This window comes from Asterias rubens, chromosome 6 (assembly GCF_902459465.1).
Source record: "Asterias rubens chromosome 6, eAstRub1.3, whole genome shotgun sequence".
Taxonomy (NCBI): domain Eukaryota; kingdom Metazoa; phylum Echinodermata; class Asteroidea; order Forcipulatida; family Asteriidae; genus Asterias; species Asterias rubens.
The window spans coordinates 16,804,301-16,820,548 of record NC_047067.1 but is presented as its reverse complement, the minus strand read 5'-3'; the positions used below and the strand labels follow the sequence as shown (position 1 = coordinate 16,820,548).

Here is a 16,248-nt window from a genome sequence, read left to right as displayed (position 1 = left end):
TCTCTCAAAATATTGTAAAAGAACTATATGCGTGATGAGTTGGTTTGTTTTGTACTTTTTTGATACTGATTTGTTACGTGTAAACATTAACTAACTTGGATTTAACTTTGAGTTTTATTTGCAGCCCTTTTGTTTTGTTTATAATCCTACACACTTCGGACACCGTTCACATTTCTAACCATTTAACAAAACAACTCCCACATAAGTACAAGTCTCACATATTTTTACCTCACAGTACTTCAAACATCATTACATTGTTTCTTTTGCGGCACTGTACCTTTTTATATCCATTGTACTTGATTTTACTGTGGTTGTTTTCACGTTTATTTTGAAAAGTCTACCGCCCCTAAAAATGAACGCAACCTCCCCACCCCGCCACGCTTCAATGATTTAGCCGCCCTATCAATCATTTAACAGTGTTGAATGAAAGCAACCTCAAACATTTTTTAAATACTATTAAAATGCTTCTATATTATAAACATATAAATCGAAAAGTTATGCCTCCAATGAGCATGCAACTATTTCAGACCGTGCAGGGACTGATTATATTTTCCCGCAAGAAAAACGACGCTAATAAATTAATAAGAAATCACCGGCGACGACTAACGCTTTCTTACGCGATTTCAAATACTTGTTTACACCGCTCTCTGGCAGTAGGGCACAATCGACCAATGAAAACAATTCTTACGCGCTCTTTACCTCGATTTGCAGTCCTTTTGAGGACTCACTCTACCTATTTGTGTAGTTTATTGGCTTGTTTTTACAGGTTTTTCTCTTGTCATCTGAGAGTCTGACTCGAGTCTGACTGTCTGTTGAGCCGTCATGTCGACTTCAACTAGCGAGTCTGTCCCTGTCCCTGTCGCCTTGGTGCCAGACAGGACAGATAATAGTTCGACTTCCAGGTGAAACTCACGATTCCCCTTGGTTCGGGACCGTGACACTGATCCAGACCTTCCACGCCTCCCGTTTAGGGGTCGTGATTTGCACTGTGAGGGTGATACTCGGGATAATCATACTACCCCTAGTCACAGGCATACAAAAACATCTGCCACTGCTAGTAGTGCTAGTGCCGAAGGTTTATCTGGCCCATCACATGAAAAGGCTTTTTCAAGCCTGCAACTGGCCACAATTGCTGGCACGCAGCAACAGCAGACGGAGGCATTTAAAGGAATGCTAGCTGATGCCCTCAATAGCTTTGGTGAAAGGCATTCTCGTTCCAGATCTCGTTCCTTTACGAGAGCTCATCGCCACAGACCAAGATACAGATCTCGATCTCGTTCCAGTCGGCGCAGTTCCTTCAGCTCAGGTTCTGGGTCTGATGATGATCGGAGTGGCCCTCCTTCATCACCAAAACGAAGACACATCGTGGCTGATGACGATGCTGTGTCCATGCATGCGGGTAGCGTGCACGATCTGTCTCTGGGTAATGACCTCAATGCCCAAAAAGATGATCCCACAGTCCGAAGCGATACCCCAGGTGCTATTGCATCATGTTTGAACAGTCTGTGTTAGACTGGTGGAAAGAGCAAAGGACTCACACACTTGATCAGGCCAAAAGGGATGAACTGGTGGAGAACTTAGTTCCCGATGCCTCGGTCGGGCAATATTTTAAGGCTCCGGACATGCCCAAGCCTATCCGTGCTTCAATGAAGAAGATAAAGGTGGACGCATAGAAGAATGATAATTCGATGTGGTCCATACAAGAAGATTGCCTCCGAGCCGCTCTACCCTTGATTAAGGCCATAGAGTTGAATCAGTCAATCCAAAACCAAGAGCTGAAACCTCTTCTCACCTCAGCGGGTAGTCTACTTGGTTCAGCCATCCAGCGCTTGTCTGTCCATCGGCTTCGCCGAGCTGAACCCTTCATCAAAGACGGCTACCTTCAAGACGTGAAGCCTTCTATGACTTGCCTATATGGCGAAGAATGGGCTCAGAAAGTGGATGAAGATGATAAAATGAATAAAGTCACCCAGAAAGTTGTCAAATCCACTGGTAAAGACTCTTTGTCAGCATTGAAAAACAAAGCCAAAGACAAAGGGTCATACTCCCAATCCTGGTCTCGCAAGGACAAGAGTCAGAAATATAAGTCTCGGTATCAGCCCTACCAGCACCGATCAAATGACCGATCCTTTAGCGGACGAAGCCGCTACCAAAGTGCACAGGGGACAGATAAGAGGAGTTCTTTTCGTCACGAAAAGAAAACCCCCCAAAGTTTCTCAAAAACCAATTCATCTCGGGGGAGAGTTCGATTCTGTACCAGATTATGGTCTTTGTTATGCCGGACAAATACAATGGCATTTACAGGCATGGGAAAGATTGACAAGCGACCCATGGATACTACAGATTGTGGTTGGGTACAGAATCCCTTTCTTCAGACAGCCAGTTCAACTCAAAATTCCAAGCCCGATACATATGGACAAGCAACAACATCGGACATGTTCCGACGAAATACAAAAGATGCTCAACAAAGGAGCGATCATCAAAGTTCACAACTCACCGGGTCAATTCATCTCAACACTTTTTGTTGTTCCAAAAGCCTCAGGGGGCTTCCGACCAGTATTCAATCTCAAGAATCTCAATTGGTTCATCAAGACAGAGAGTTTCAAAATGGAGTCAATACAACATGCAAAGAATATTGTTCAGAAAGGGAACTCCATGATTTCGATAGATTTAAAAGATGCATATTTCATGGTTCCTATCCAGCCGGACAGTTTTCAGTGGGAGAAGACCCTATTCGAGTTCCAAGTACTCCCCTTCGGATTGTCCACAGCACCACGGGTATTCACAAAGCTAATGAAACCGGTGATGTCCCACCTGAGACACAGATCAATGAAGGTGGTCATTTATCTGGAAGATTTACTTCTGGTAGCACAATCCGAAGCAGAATGCTACAGGCAGATGAACTACATTCTCAACATGTTCCACAGCCTTGGGTTGTTAGTAAACAGGGACAAGTCCAAACTCAAACCGACAACTCGAATCAGATATCTAGGTCATATTATCGATTCCCAGCAAATGACTTTGAGTCTCCCAGACAAAAAAGTCAGCAGTTTGGAGAAGCTTTGCAGTCAGGTGGCCTTGACCCCACGCCTAACTGTGGAGAAATTGGCGAGTGTCATTGGGAAAATGACAGCAACTTCAGACGATGTAGTTCCTGCCCCAGTCTTTCTCAGGGCATTACAGTCGAATCTGATCCAGTCAATTCACAGGGACCCCTCTTATCAAAGCCTGGTGTCCCTCTCCCAAGACAGCATCCAGGAACTTCAGTGGTGGAAACATTGCCTCAAACAGTGGAATGGCAAACCATTAGTTTTACCACACCCGCAATTGACGATAACGTCAGATGCATCAATGCAAGGCTGGGGGGGCTCATTGTCCGCTCGGTCAGACAGGAGGTCGTTGGTCTCGGTCAGAGCAAACCCAACATATCAACTACCTGGAACTTCTGGCTTCCTTCCTGGCCCTACAGACATTTGCCAAGGGCAAAAAGGACTGTCACATAATGTTGAAGGTGGACAATACGACAGCCCTGTCGTACATAAAGCACAAAGGGGGCACGCATACCGACAGCCTGTCCAAGTTGGCGGTGTCCATGTGGAAATGGCGCATGATGAGGAACATAACCATAACAGCTTGTCATGTACCAGGAGTCCACAATGTCCTTGCGGATCATCACTCTCGGGTGTTTATGGACAGACAAGAATGGATGTTAGATCCCAGTCTCCTTGCACAGGTGTGCAGAAGATTTGGCCTATGCCCGACAGTGGACTTATTTGCCTCCCGGATAAACCATCAACTGCCCCGGTACATAGCATGGAAACCCGACCCGGGAGCAATAGCAATCGATGCATTCTCGATAACTTGGAAGAGCGAACTAGGGTATGCGTTTCCGCCCTTCTGTCTCTTGGTTCAGGTTTTGCAGAAGGTACAACTGGAGAAGATAGATTTATGCTTGCAAGCTGCAGAGTTTCAACTCACAAACAATACCAATCATCCTGGAAAGTTTGGGATAGCTGGTGTCGTGAACGATCACTTAATACACTTTCAGCACCTTTGACGCATATACTTGAATTCTTGGTCACATGCGAGAAGAAAGGGTTGAGTTACAGAACTCTCGGTGTTTACAGGTCAGAAATCTCAAGGTACCATGACCTAGTTGGTGGTATTCCAGTGCGACGCTGTGAGGCAGTGGTCCAGCTTATGAAAGGGTTTTTTAACCGTAATCCACCCAAGCCAAAGTATATGGTTACTTGGGATGTGGAGTCAGTTTTTGTTTTTCTCTCACAACTAGGGTCGTGGTCTTCCCTTTCCTTGAGAATGTTGACACTGAAAATGGTCCTTCTGTTAGCCTTGGTCACAGCAGGAAGGGTGTCTTCGCTGGTTCATTTAAATATAAACCACTTGATGGTGACACGTGACCTGTGCGGGGTACTGAGACGCAGCTTCTTATAAGTTATCTGAAGCCACATGGGAAAGTTGTGTATTCTACTGTGAGTCGATGGATCGTCGCACTTTTACAGAGTGCTGGCGTTGACACGCAAAAGTTTAAAGCCCACTCCACTCGTGGTGCAGCCACATCTGCTTCATTCAGATTGGGAGTGTCCATGAAGGATATTGTGGAGTCGGCTGACTGGGCATCTGAGTCGATGTTTAGCAGGTTTTATAACAAGCCATCAGCAAATTCTGTAATGGCAAAAGTTATTCTCCAAGCAGCTTCAAAATCGCAAGTTGATTTGAAACCGAAGGAGGCAAAATATCATCATTGATTATGCAAAGGTAATTACCTGCAGTATAATCGAGATTATACGAGTCCTCCGGAGGTGAGAATCAACTCCCACCCAGTCATGTTCTCATGCCAGCCAACCCTGGCCCATGATTCTCATTTAACCTTTAAACAGGTTTTTTTTCTTGTAATTGCTTATAGTTACTTCTATTAGACGGAACACTTGAATCGTGTTACAGCGCGTTCAATACTGGACTTTTATTGGTCCATTCCTACCCGTGCCAAACATCCAATGAAGTTTTTATAAGACTTTTCTTAGTTGGGGCACTCAGATACGACACTAACCTAATATAAAAATCTCAGAACAAGCTAACTGACATTTCACGTGGGCAAAAGGGGGTTCAAAATTATAAAAAGTCCCTCACATCAGTAGATTTGAAAAGTTTGTAAAGCTCAAGTGAATATATTACCCCCTAAAAAATCAGTCTTAGAATCAATTTTGAAAACAGATTCTGTTAATTATCAATAGAGACATTATTCATTTCTAGACTTTGACATATACAGTATGGGCCTTTGAAATTGCCCCAAACTCACCAATACCATAAGGGATGAAACAGAGGTCATGCTCAAGGGTCAAGGGTCATACCTATTTTTTTTATATACACTTATTTATTATTTGTATTTTATTTATTTAAATCATCTCATTTGAATACATGTAGGGTAGACCCATCAGTTTTAGGTAGAACAAATTGTGTGTAAGTGTTCATTGTACCAATAGAGGATTCTTTAAAGACAAAATAAGAACACAAACTGAGTCAGACCTCTTCAAAGTCAGCACCAAGGTGAGTTGGTGGTCAATATTGCAGAAATAACAACAAAACAGGTCTAGCTTCAGAATGAAATTAGTCTCCCTTGATTATTGGAGCCATTTCAGTGACCATGGAGCTTCTGGGGGTAATGTCCCTGGACCAGTAGACCCTAAGCTGGAGCTACAATATTCATATTTTAACTTAGCAATATTGGTCAGTCATAAGCCCACAAATTTGTTGTGTGCAAATTATGTACGCAAATGTTCGACTTCCAAGCTACATAGAATAACTGTTACGATTGATAAAGTTTGTAGTTATAACTATTATTCTGCATTTTAAAAGTTGTTTGTATTTGAGCATTTTTACCCCGAGACCCGGGTAAAAACGACCGCCAAACTTCCTTCCCAAAAGGGTGGACAATTTCTCCTGATCAGCATGATTACAAAAAGTTTATATTTGCACAAATTAGAGGAGATATGTAGCGGGAAAAGACAACACATTTGTTTACTACAAAAGCTTCTCTACCATTATCACTTCACTGAATTATCGTCGGGTAACCCAGGGCCCAACTCACTCAGCTGGTCATACACTTGACTTGATTCTTATCAAATACAATGATACTCAGATTGACTCGTACACCATTGATCAACCTCATACCTCAGATCACCTTGTTGTCAAATGCATGTTGAACCTGAACAGACCATCTGACCTGAAAACACAGCAGTATTCTCAATACAAACTTAAGTGCATTAAACAAATTCCAAACTGAGGATGAATATCCCCCACCACCGCTCTTCAAAATATATCGTTTGTCACTTCCCCAAAACTAAAATGTCTTCTCGTTGACTTCCTTTTGTCGTCTGTCCCCACGCCTTGGGACGCCCACTTTACTCACAATAAATTACTTGGCCGAGGGGAATTATATTACTATTGTTCACAGTTCACTCTTGTGCTGTATACTCAAAACTTGCCCATCCAGCGTATCCTCTCTCCACGATGGTGGGCGTACGTTCCCCCTCGCCGTACAAATCTGACTCACGTCGTCTCACTTCCACTCCGTGCAGGGGTGGGATGTTCATGTAACACCACTGAAAATTACACTTGGGTGCGCCTTCTTGCGCCCGCCCTTCACACTCCCATAAAGCCATCTGAAAATTCATATGAAACACACTTTGCCATAATTTCGGCCATTTGATAATAATACACAATCCTTCATAAATAACTTCAGTTTGAGTTTATACTCCAATATACACCACATTAAAGATTGTCAATCTTAATACTTGATGGGTTACTGAATAATGAATAATTAATATTGACCCCAAACAACCATGGCCAATTGGGTCCTGGCACCAAGCCCTTCATAAAAATATTTACACAAAGTTAAAAAACTTAATAAATTTAGGCAGTATCTCTGAGGGAAAGGAATGAATATTCATATAACATCCAAGCATTTGCATTTGTGTACTGCTGCAGCGTCTCAAAAATGCATTTGGTCTTGACGGAGCTGTCAATCACTGGTTCCAGTCGTACCTGAGTGACAGAGTTAGTCGGGTGCGTGTCAAAGAAGCTCTCTCAACTGAGGCACCACTGAAACATGGTGTTCCACAAGGATCCGTCATTGGTCCACAGGTCTTCACCTACTACTCCCACTTCATTGGTCAAATTATCCGTCGTCATTCTCTCCAGTTCAACATTTATGCCGATGATGTTCAGCTATTCTTGGCTTTCGACCCCACCTAGCCAGGAGATGCAACCTGCGCCTTGTTTAGACTGTCCCAGTGCTAAAAGAGCTTCAATCCTGGTTGGGCGCCAATAAACTCAAGATGAATCCAGACAAAACTGAGTTCTTTATTGCATCTTCTCCCTCTCACTTAAAACGTCTTCAACACCTCACTTTCAATACCGATAATCTTGTTATTCGTCACTCTCCCTCCATTAGGAATTTGGGTGTTGTCTTCAATTCCGACATGAATATGTGTGATCATGTCACACACCTCTGTCGTTTTCTCATCTCAACTGGCACATCCGGAACCTTAGTCGGATCAGGAGATTTCTTGACTTCAATGCGTGTCACAATGCAGTCTGTTCCCTGATCCTGTCCAAGCTGGACTACGGCTGTTGTTTGTTGAATGGCGTCTCTATGAAAGACATATCTCGCCTCCAACGACTTCAAAACAGATGTGCTAAGCTAATCTTCCAGATGCCAAAACACTCCCATACCTCACCACTTCTTAGACAACTACACTGGCTCCCAATAGCCCAACGTATTGAGTCTGCACGCTGGTCCATACCTACAAATCATTAAATCACAGTGCTCCAGATTATCTCTCTTCCATGACTGTCCGTACTCCCTTCGAAGCTATGATGCGATCTCCCTCGTGGTGAACAAGTCACGCAAACAAACCGGTGAGAGAGCTTTTTCCACTGCTGCCTCCCGACTATGGAATGGTCTTCCTGCCCCCATTAAAAACGCCAAGACTGTGTTGTCCTTCAAAAGGGGTCTTAAGACGCACCTGTTCTCCAACTCGTAGCTGGTTTCCCCATTCTTTTGTCTGTCTCCCTGTTAAGCGCCTTGCATCCTTTGGTTATTTGGCGCTTTATAAATCCAGTTATTATTATTATTATTACTAGTTTCTCCTAGCAATGCTAACAAAAACTTCTCCTTGCAAAAACTTTAAAACGGGCGTTTTTACCCCAGTTTACCCTATATTCAGAATTAAAAAGATAAGTCTTAAGTCTAGATTTATAACAGCTATGGAGTTGACATTTCTTAAGTCTGCAGGAAGACTGTTCCACAGCTGTGGTGCCAACCGGCAGAAAGCTCTATCACCAGCTGATTTGAGATTTACTGCAAGGACCCTGAGTAGAGATGTATCTGAAGATACTCTTGAATCTTTCGGAACACACTGTTCAATTCTGTTCAAACAGGGAACGGTCTGTTCAAACGGGGAACGGTCGAATTAGATGAAGGTTTGAATGACAGGTAAAGCTGGGTACATTTGCGTACAAGTGGTAACATTTAAGTCCATACTGCTTTACCAATTCTCCCAAGGCGAAGTGTATGGTAAACAAAAAGGGGCGGCGCACAGAACCTTGTGGAACACCACAGGAGAGGGGGAATGGCGACGAGAGCAAGTCATTAACACGTATTTGCTGCATCCTATCAGTGAGGTAGAAATGAAACCATTTTAGTGCGCTTGATGTTATTCCAAGTCTGTCTGACATTCGTTGAAGCAAGACAGTATGACTTACTGTGTCAAATGCAGCAGACATGTCTAAAAGTATCAAAGCAACTACCTCCTGCCTATCCATGGCCATAAGCACATCATTTTGCACCGCCAAAAGTGCAGTCTTCGTACTGTGACCCACATGGTAAGCTGATTGAATAGGCTCAAACAGGTCATTCCTCTTCATATGTTCAAGAAGCTGGTCCAACACTGCTCGCTCGATCAATTACGAAACATAAGGTAAGTTTGAAATAGGACAGTAGTTTTCCTTGACCAGTGCAGCTTTTTTAGCATAGGCTTGACGACGGCTAATTTGTAGTCCTGAGGTACACAGGACGAGGTAAATGAGTCGTTGATAATGGATAGCATCCACAACCTCGTAATCACAAAGCCTGAGTAGCCATGTCAGTAGAGGATCAAGTTTGCAGGATTTATTTGGAGCTTTCTTCATGAGTTGACACACACATACCTTGCAAGCAACGGTATAAAGCAGGAGAGTTCGGTGTGAAACATCCTGCTATCTGAGATTGGTCTAGTTTCAGTCAGAGAGCAAACAGCCTGGTTTACTTGTTAATCAATGTTACTAATTTTCTCAACAAAGAAGTGTCCAAAATCATCCGCAAGCTCTTGATCACTATCATGGCAAGGGAAGGGGGGAGTCGACCTTTCTGTTGAGAATCAAGTTCATGACTTTGAAGAGATTTCTTGGCTTGTTAGCATTTTCAAGGATCATGTCGGAGTAAAACTCAGTGGCGGCATCATCTAACATTTTCGTAACTCTTACTTTCTGTTGACAAAAGAGTTTACGGTCACTAGGTGATCTTGTGCGCCTCCATCTCCATTCAAGCTGCTTCCGTATTCTCTTTTCTTGAATATGGTCATCTGAAAAACTGCAGGGGCGATGTCTTAGTGTGATGACACGATGATGCTCTGGAGCATGCTTGTCTAACAGCTCACGAAGAACACAATTGTAATTTCGTACAGCACAGTCAAGATCGGTACATTTCAGAACATCAAGCAAAGCGTCACAAACATCAGCCTGGAAATCGGTGTGATTAAAGGGACACACCGGCTCATCGTTTACGCAATTTAGGGGTGTAGAATCATAAATAATGTTTTTATATATGGTTGCTGTAAACAAAAATCATCAAAATGTCACGTAATTAGCGAAAAATTATTTTAAAAACCCAAAGCGGTAAAACGCCAGCATATACGTGTTTCCAGCCGTTGCAACTGACAAATCTTCGTGACATTGTCCCACAATGTTGCAAGTAGACTGGTGCTTTGTTTATAGCAACGTTTTACTATGACGCAGCATAAGGATCCAGTCTATCCATGTATTATAAACAACCAGCGGAGAAAGCAAATCCTTCGACGATGGAGGTAGACCTTCATGCTTCGACGTACATCCAAAGATCATCACGAAGAACACATAGAAATTAACCCAGAAACTGAACAATGGGCCCTGTTATTCACAGTGAAAGATTTTTTATCTCGGGGGGAAGGGAATCTTGAGGGATTCAAAAGCGTCCTTGTGGGAATGTATTTTAAAACAAAAGCGTAGCTGCAAATATCGAAACGTAAGCCTAGCTTGACAGTTTTCAGAGCCTAGCACCAAAGCTTTGGAACTCCCTCCCGGACACTGTGAAACTCTCACTGTGAAATAGAGAAAGCTTTTTGTTAAGTTTGTTTTCTTATTTTCTTATTTTGTTTTTTTTGCTACTTTCATTGCTTAAACAGCCAATCAAGGATCTCAATATTTCAACTATTACCTTTTTATGGCCAAATAGACACCGGTCAACAACCATTTTACTCTCAAAATTTGCATGTAGTAATAAATAACTCGAGTCAAAAATGCACCTCTCAGCCGAGAGTCAAAAACGGCTTATCTATTATAATGACCCCTTGACGCCAGTGACAATTTTCCCCTAATTGGGTTTGAACACAGTTCTCCAGCTTTGGCAAACTGAGGGCGCTATTTTCCACATCAAATAGCCGCCACTGACGTCATGATTCCTTTGTCACGCGGGTTTGTTTGACCCCGTGTTTTCAGAAATTTGGCTTGGAGCGTTCTGGAGAAAAACCCATTTTTACCATGTTTTACTTGAGGTAAGAGACTCGTTTTATTTTTGTTATGTTTCCTATGGACTGCAGCTATTAGAAAACTGTAATATCTATATACTTGAGATCATCCTTCATTGGCTGTTTAAACAGTTAACTTGAAAACACAAGTTTTGTTTAGGCCTAACCTTTTTAGGAATCTGAACCTTAGAGTACAACATAAATCAATTTAGGGAATATTAATGTGTCATTATAACATTAACAGACAGCCATTTAGAATGATTACAAAGGTTAACTTTTGACATCCAAATGCTATGTTTTAGTTGGAAAGAATTTCATGTGTACAACAAACCCTTCCTTACTGACAAGGAAACAAAGAGAGAAACAAATTTAATTAAATCAAAGTATGACTCAGAAGAATGTGACAATTTAAAAAATGATAGAAAATCCCTACCTATAGAAAAGACGTGGCGCCCCGCCACGTTTTCTGCGGTGAGCGCCGCGCTTTATAATCGCCACCAAGCTTTAAAATGTTGCCGTCAGGTTTACATTTTTTGACTCTGTGTTGTATATTAACTTACAACAGAAATGAGTTCAGTAATGGGAAAGATTCGTTCGCTAAAGGGAAGGTACCTGTTTGGTAATTACTCAAAACAAATAGGCCTATTAACTTAAAAACCGGAGAGCTGTTAAAACATTGTGGGAAACGACTCCCTCTAAAGTAACGTAGTTTTTGAAAAAGAGGTAATTTCTCACTAAAATAATAAAAGACTTGTAGGTAGAAGTCTTTTATTCTTATCTCACAAATATGTCCAACACGAGTGTTTTTTCTTTCATAATTTTCTTGCACCTTCGATGACCAATTGAGCCAAAATTTTCACAGGCTTGTTATTTTATAGTTAAAGTGAGAAGACTGGTCTTTGACAATTACCAAACGTGTACCTTCCCTTTAATACACAATCATCACAAAAATACGATGTCAAACGATGCACAAAATTCTCCTTCTTGTGTATCAGTCTCTCCAGGGCACGGCACCAACATACATCCAGAACCTGCTACATCTTCATGCTCCACACAGGCACCTCAGATCATCGTCCACCAAACTTCTAAACATTCCACGCACACGCCATTCATGGGGAGCCCGCTCCTTCTCACACTCTGGCCCATCACTATGGAACGAACTCCCCCCTAAACTCCGACAACTCACTACATATTCCAGCTTCAAAACCCATTTGAAAACTTATTTGTGTGCTTAACTATATTCTTTGCATTCTGGCTTCGGCATCTCTCCTGCGCCAGGAGTGTCTTTTAGACAGACATGGCGCATTATAAATTGCCACTATTATTATTATTATTATAACCACATGGTGCTGGTGCATCTGGCCCCGCACACACACATCGTGCATGGGCCCATACACACAACGTCCAAAGTCCAAAGCTAACAAACATTCCGCACGCTGTGATTGGCCGTTAATAATGACCTATTCATAAGAGCTTGGCTAGACACATTGTGCATTACGCCTGCAGATTGTGAATACATGTACGTCACAGCCTTGGAGAAATTCTAATAACATGGCATCTTTTGCCGGCAGAGGGCGTTGCGGGGCAAAGTTCATTGAATTATTGTCGACTGAGCGTCGATTCACAAAAATTTTGTTGCGATTCACAAAAATTATGCTTTGCCCGTTTTACTTTCGTAAAAACCGCTGTCTCCAGTGGGATTCATAGTCGGACTCTTTTCACTGCATCTCAAACTTGTTTGTTTTGGCTCTGGTTTGTTTTTGCATTCTCTCTAAATAATATATTTACGATTTGTAAACAACCGCATGATGTTTGAGATAATTGTATTTATGTGAAATTTCCTATTTTTCAGATGTCTTCAGATTCTTTTTAATTTTGACGTTAGTGATTTTGCTAGTTTTCTTTGAACAAAAATAGTACATTAGTAATTGATGTTTTCACATACATTTTAAAAATAAACAGCACATTATGGAGTAGATGCATTATTATCCAAGCTGGCAAGAAGTACTTTTGGGCAATTCCAGCGTGACTGACATAATACATTTTTTACTAATTTTGAATATCTAATCAGCTCTCATGTCTAAACAATGACAGCCATCTTAACCATGTTTGGCATGGGGGATACTAGGACCTGAATACATAATACAGCATTGAAACTTTTAAATTTCATATTCAGCTTTTCCGACTAGGGGGGTCGTTAACTGCCGTGACTGACATTACAAAAAGCGACGCAACCAAAAGTGTTGATATGTTTTTAAAATTTCTCTTCAAGTTAAAAGTGCTACAGATCTCAATCCATATTAACATTATATCTGATAGGGTAACCAAAACTTGTAGTTAGATGGGAAAAATTATTCATGAATTTTTTGATAATTATGCAAACTAACCTTCGTGACTGACATTACAGTGACTGACATTATGCGTTCATAACATCTGCTGGAATAACAGTAACAACAATTTAGCAAAACAAAATTAAAAATTCTGTCCACAAGAGAGTATCAATGAACTGTTTAATTCTATATTAAGGTAATAACTATATTTTTTTAGATGTTTAAAGGTTGAAACATGCATTAATTGTGATAAAATGTATTATAAAAGAGCTAAAACATAAGCTGCTATTTGAAATTTGGGAATTGGGATGAAGTTTTTATTGAAGAAAACAAACAATGACACATGAAGGAAGAAATGGGTGCTCCCTTTTTTAGTGAAATTAACTCTATAAGTTTAATAACAATTGTGTAAATGTAGCTTTTCACATGCAGGAAAAAACTGAGAGAAGAAAAGACTGAAAAATGTAAAAATTTCAGCTATTTCAGAATTTTAAGGTATTGGCTACATTGTTACCGATGGTGGTCAGGTTCCAAGGTATTGGCTACATTGTTACCGATGGTGGTCAGGTTCCAAGGTATTGGCTACATTGTTACCGATGGTGGTCAGGTTCCAAGGTATTGGCTACATTGTTACCGATGGTGGTCAGGTTCCAAGGTATTGGCTACATTGTTACCGATGGTGGTCAGGTTCCAAGGTATTGGCTACATTGTTACCGATGGTGGTCAGGTTCCAAGGTATTGGCTGCATTGTTACCGATGGGTTCAGGTTCCAAGGTATTGGCTACATTGTTACCAGGCCTTGAACATGGCTCTTGAAGGGCCACTGCGTTTTTCCTCATGTAAGTGAGGTTGCCCGGTAGCTAGAGGCAGACTGCCTCTAGCTACCGGGCAACCTCGGTGGTCTAGTTGGTAAGACACTGCTCTAGAATTGCAAGGGTCGTGGGTTCGAATCCCACCCGAGTAACATGCCTGTGATATTTTTTCACAGGACTCGGGAAAATACTGAGTAAACAGTGCTTACACACATCGGTGTATGGGTAAAAACCTAAATTAATATAAAGAAATAATTTGTTTATTTTGAAAACAAGTATTGTACTTATGTTATAAAAACTTACCTAATATTTCCTCAAAAAAGTCTAAAGGAAAGTAGCCAGGATTCACCTTAGAATGCACCACAGAGCATACAAAAAATATGATTAAAAAATTCCGGACCTAACGCTGTAGGGGGGCTTCATGCTACGCGCTTGCATTGTACATACCCCATGCTTTAGCCCTACCCCAAGCACCAACCTTTAATTTTCAGAGTTAGAGAACACTGTAGAGCCCTATTTTTTCCTGCCCCGTTACAACATAATTTTGTTTACATGTAGCCCAAACAGCCCAACGAAGCCGAAGAGACCCTTTAAGAACTCTCCAGGTAGAAAATACCAGAGGTGAAGTTGGGTGCACGAGATCACTCATCCAACAATGTCATTTGAAAGACAACATTGAACAGTGTACCATTGTACATTTCACATCCCAATCTCATACAATACATTCATCATTAGGCCTACATGCAGCATCATCCACTGTTAGGATTTTCCCCACACCCTTATAGGCTAGTACCCAAGGTCCAAAACAAAATCTTAATCCTCTCACCAATTCTGAAGCCACTAATATCATTCCATCTGGCTTGAAGCATCTTAACTCCACTGTGAATAGGAGCATTCTTCAGCATGGGTAGAAATGTTGTGATGCCAAGGTGAGTGGTCAAGAACATATACAGCAGTATGATTGTTCCAACGGACAAACCCAGGAGTATACAGTGTATCAATCGATGCAGCCTCATTTTGATACTGAACTGTGAAAAAGAAAGGTTTAACTTCACTACAATTCAATGAGCACACTATTTTACCACACATAGTCAAACTTCTTTACAACATGTTTCAACGAGCTGATAATTAAAAAAACCTCACACATCTATAGGCCTATAGTTGTAAAAGCAAAGCCTTTGATCGAGTGGACCATAACATAGCTATCACTAAACTAATGTATGTTCCCATTCCTCTATATGTTTCAACATCCCTATGTTCCGACACACCTATGTTGCGACACCCGTATTCCAACACCTAGGTTTGACACCCCTATTTTCTGACACCCCTACATTCCGACACCTCTAATATGTTCCAACATCCCTATGTTCCGCACACCTATGTTGCCACACCCGTGTTCCGACACCCCTATAGATATTCCGAAACCCCTATATTTTGACTCCTAATATTCGGACACCCAGGGTATTCCGACACCTCTACATGTTGTTCCAGCACATTATTTTCGCACATACTCTGATATATCGTAGGAAAATCTTTTACAGACCCTAGAAAAACATTTTGTGGTTTGACTTGCCAAGCAAAGATTCTCCTCTCCCTTGACCAAAACTTAGAAACACATGAGGCTCCACTGGTTATTTGCACTTGTAAATTATGCAATTTTTTTTATATTTTAGGGCTTTCTACAAGGTACAAAAGAATGTCATAATGTTTGGGCCATATCAAAAAAATTGCCCAACGAAAAAGTTTCATCAAACACTTTTTCAATTCACAATTCATTATGACCAAACCATGTGACTGAACATTCTGCAGAGCATTCTAAAAAAAATACAGGCTTTTAGACACTGGACACTACTGGTAATTGTTAAAGATCAGTCTCCTCACTTGGTGGATATCTCAACATGCATAAAATAACAAACCTGTGAAAATTTGAGCTCAATTGGTCGTTGAAGTTGTGAGATAATGAAAGAAAAACACCCTTGTCACACAAAGTTGTGTGCTTTCACAGGCATGCAACTGCGAAGGCACAACGCAAGTGCGGAGCGAGGCAACCAAAACGCCACGGGACTTGAGACCAACAATGGTACCCGAGAAAATGTTGAGGTTTATTATGCTCTAAGGTGCATTGTTAGCATGCTAGGCTTATTTTACATTTTTGTCGTTTTTTTTTGTTGCTCCGATCATTTTTTTTTTAACGCGGAATTCCGAGGAAGAATTGCATGCCTGCTTTCAGATGCTTGATTTCGAGACCTCAGATTCTTTATGTGA

General features: G+C 41.4%; 1 protein-coding gene across 2 annotated transcripts in view; it reads right to left on the bottom strand.

Annotated features, from left to right (window-relative positions):
• Positions 1-16,248, bottom strand: part of LOC117291441 (sialidase-3-like) — an 87,021-nt gene that overhangs the window by 66,101 nt on the left and 4,672 nt on the right. Inside the window, exon 2 of one of the 2 annotated variants that reach the window (XM_033773124.1) lies at positions 14,810-15,011. In XM_033773124.1, the coding sequence (XP_033629015.1) occupies positions 14,810-14,999 (190 nt within the window). In that variant the 5' untranslated portion in view covers positions 15,000-15,011. The remainder of the gene's footprint in view (positions 1-14,809; positions 15,012-16,248) is intronic. The other variant, XM_033773125.1, reaches the window with a different exon arrangement.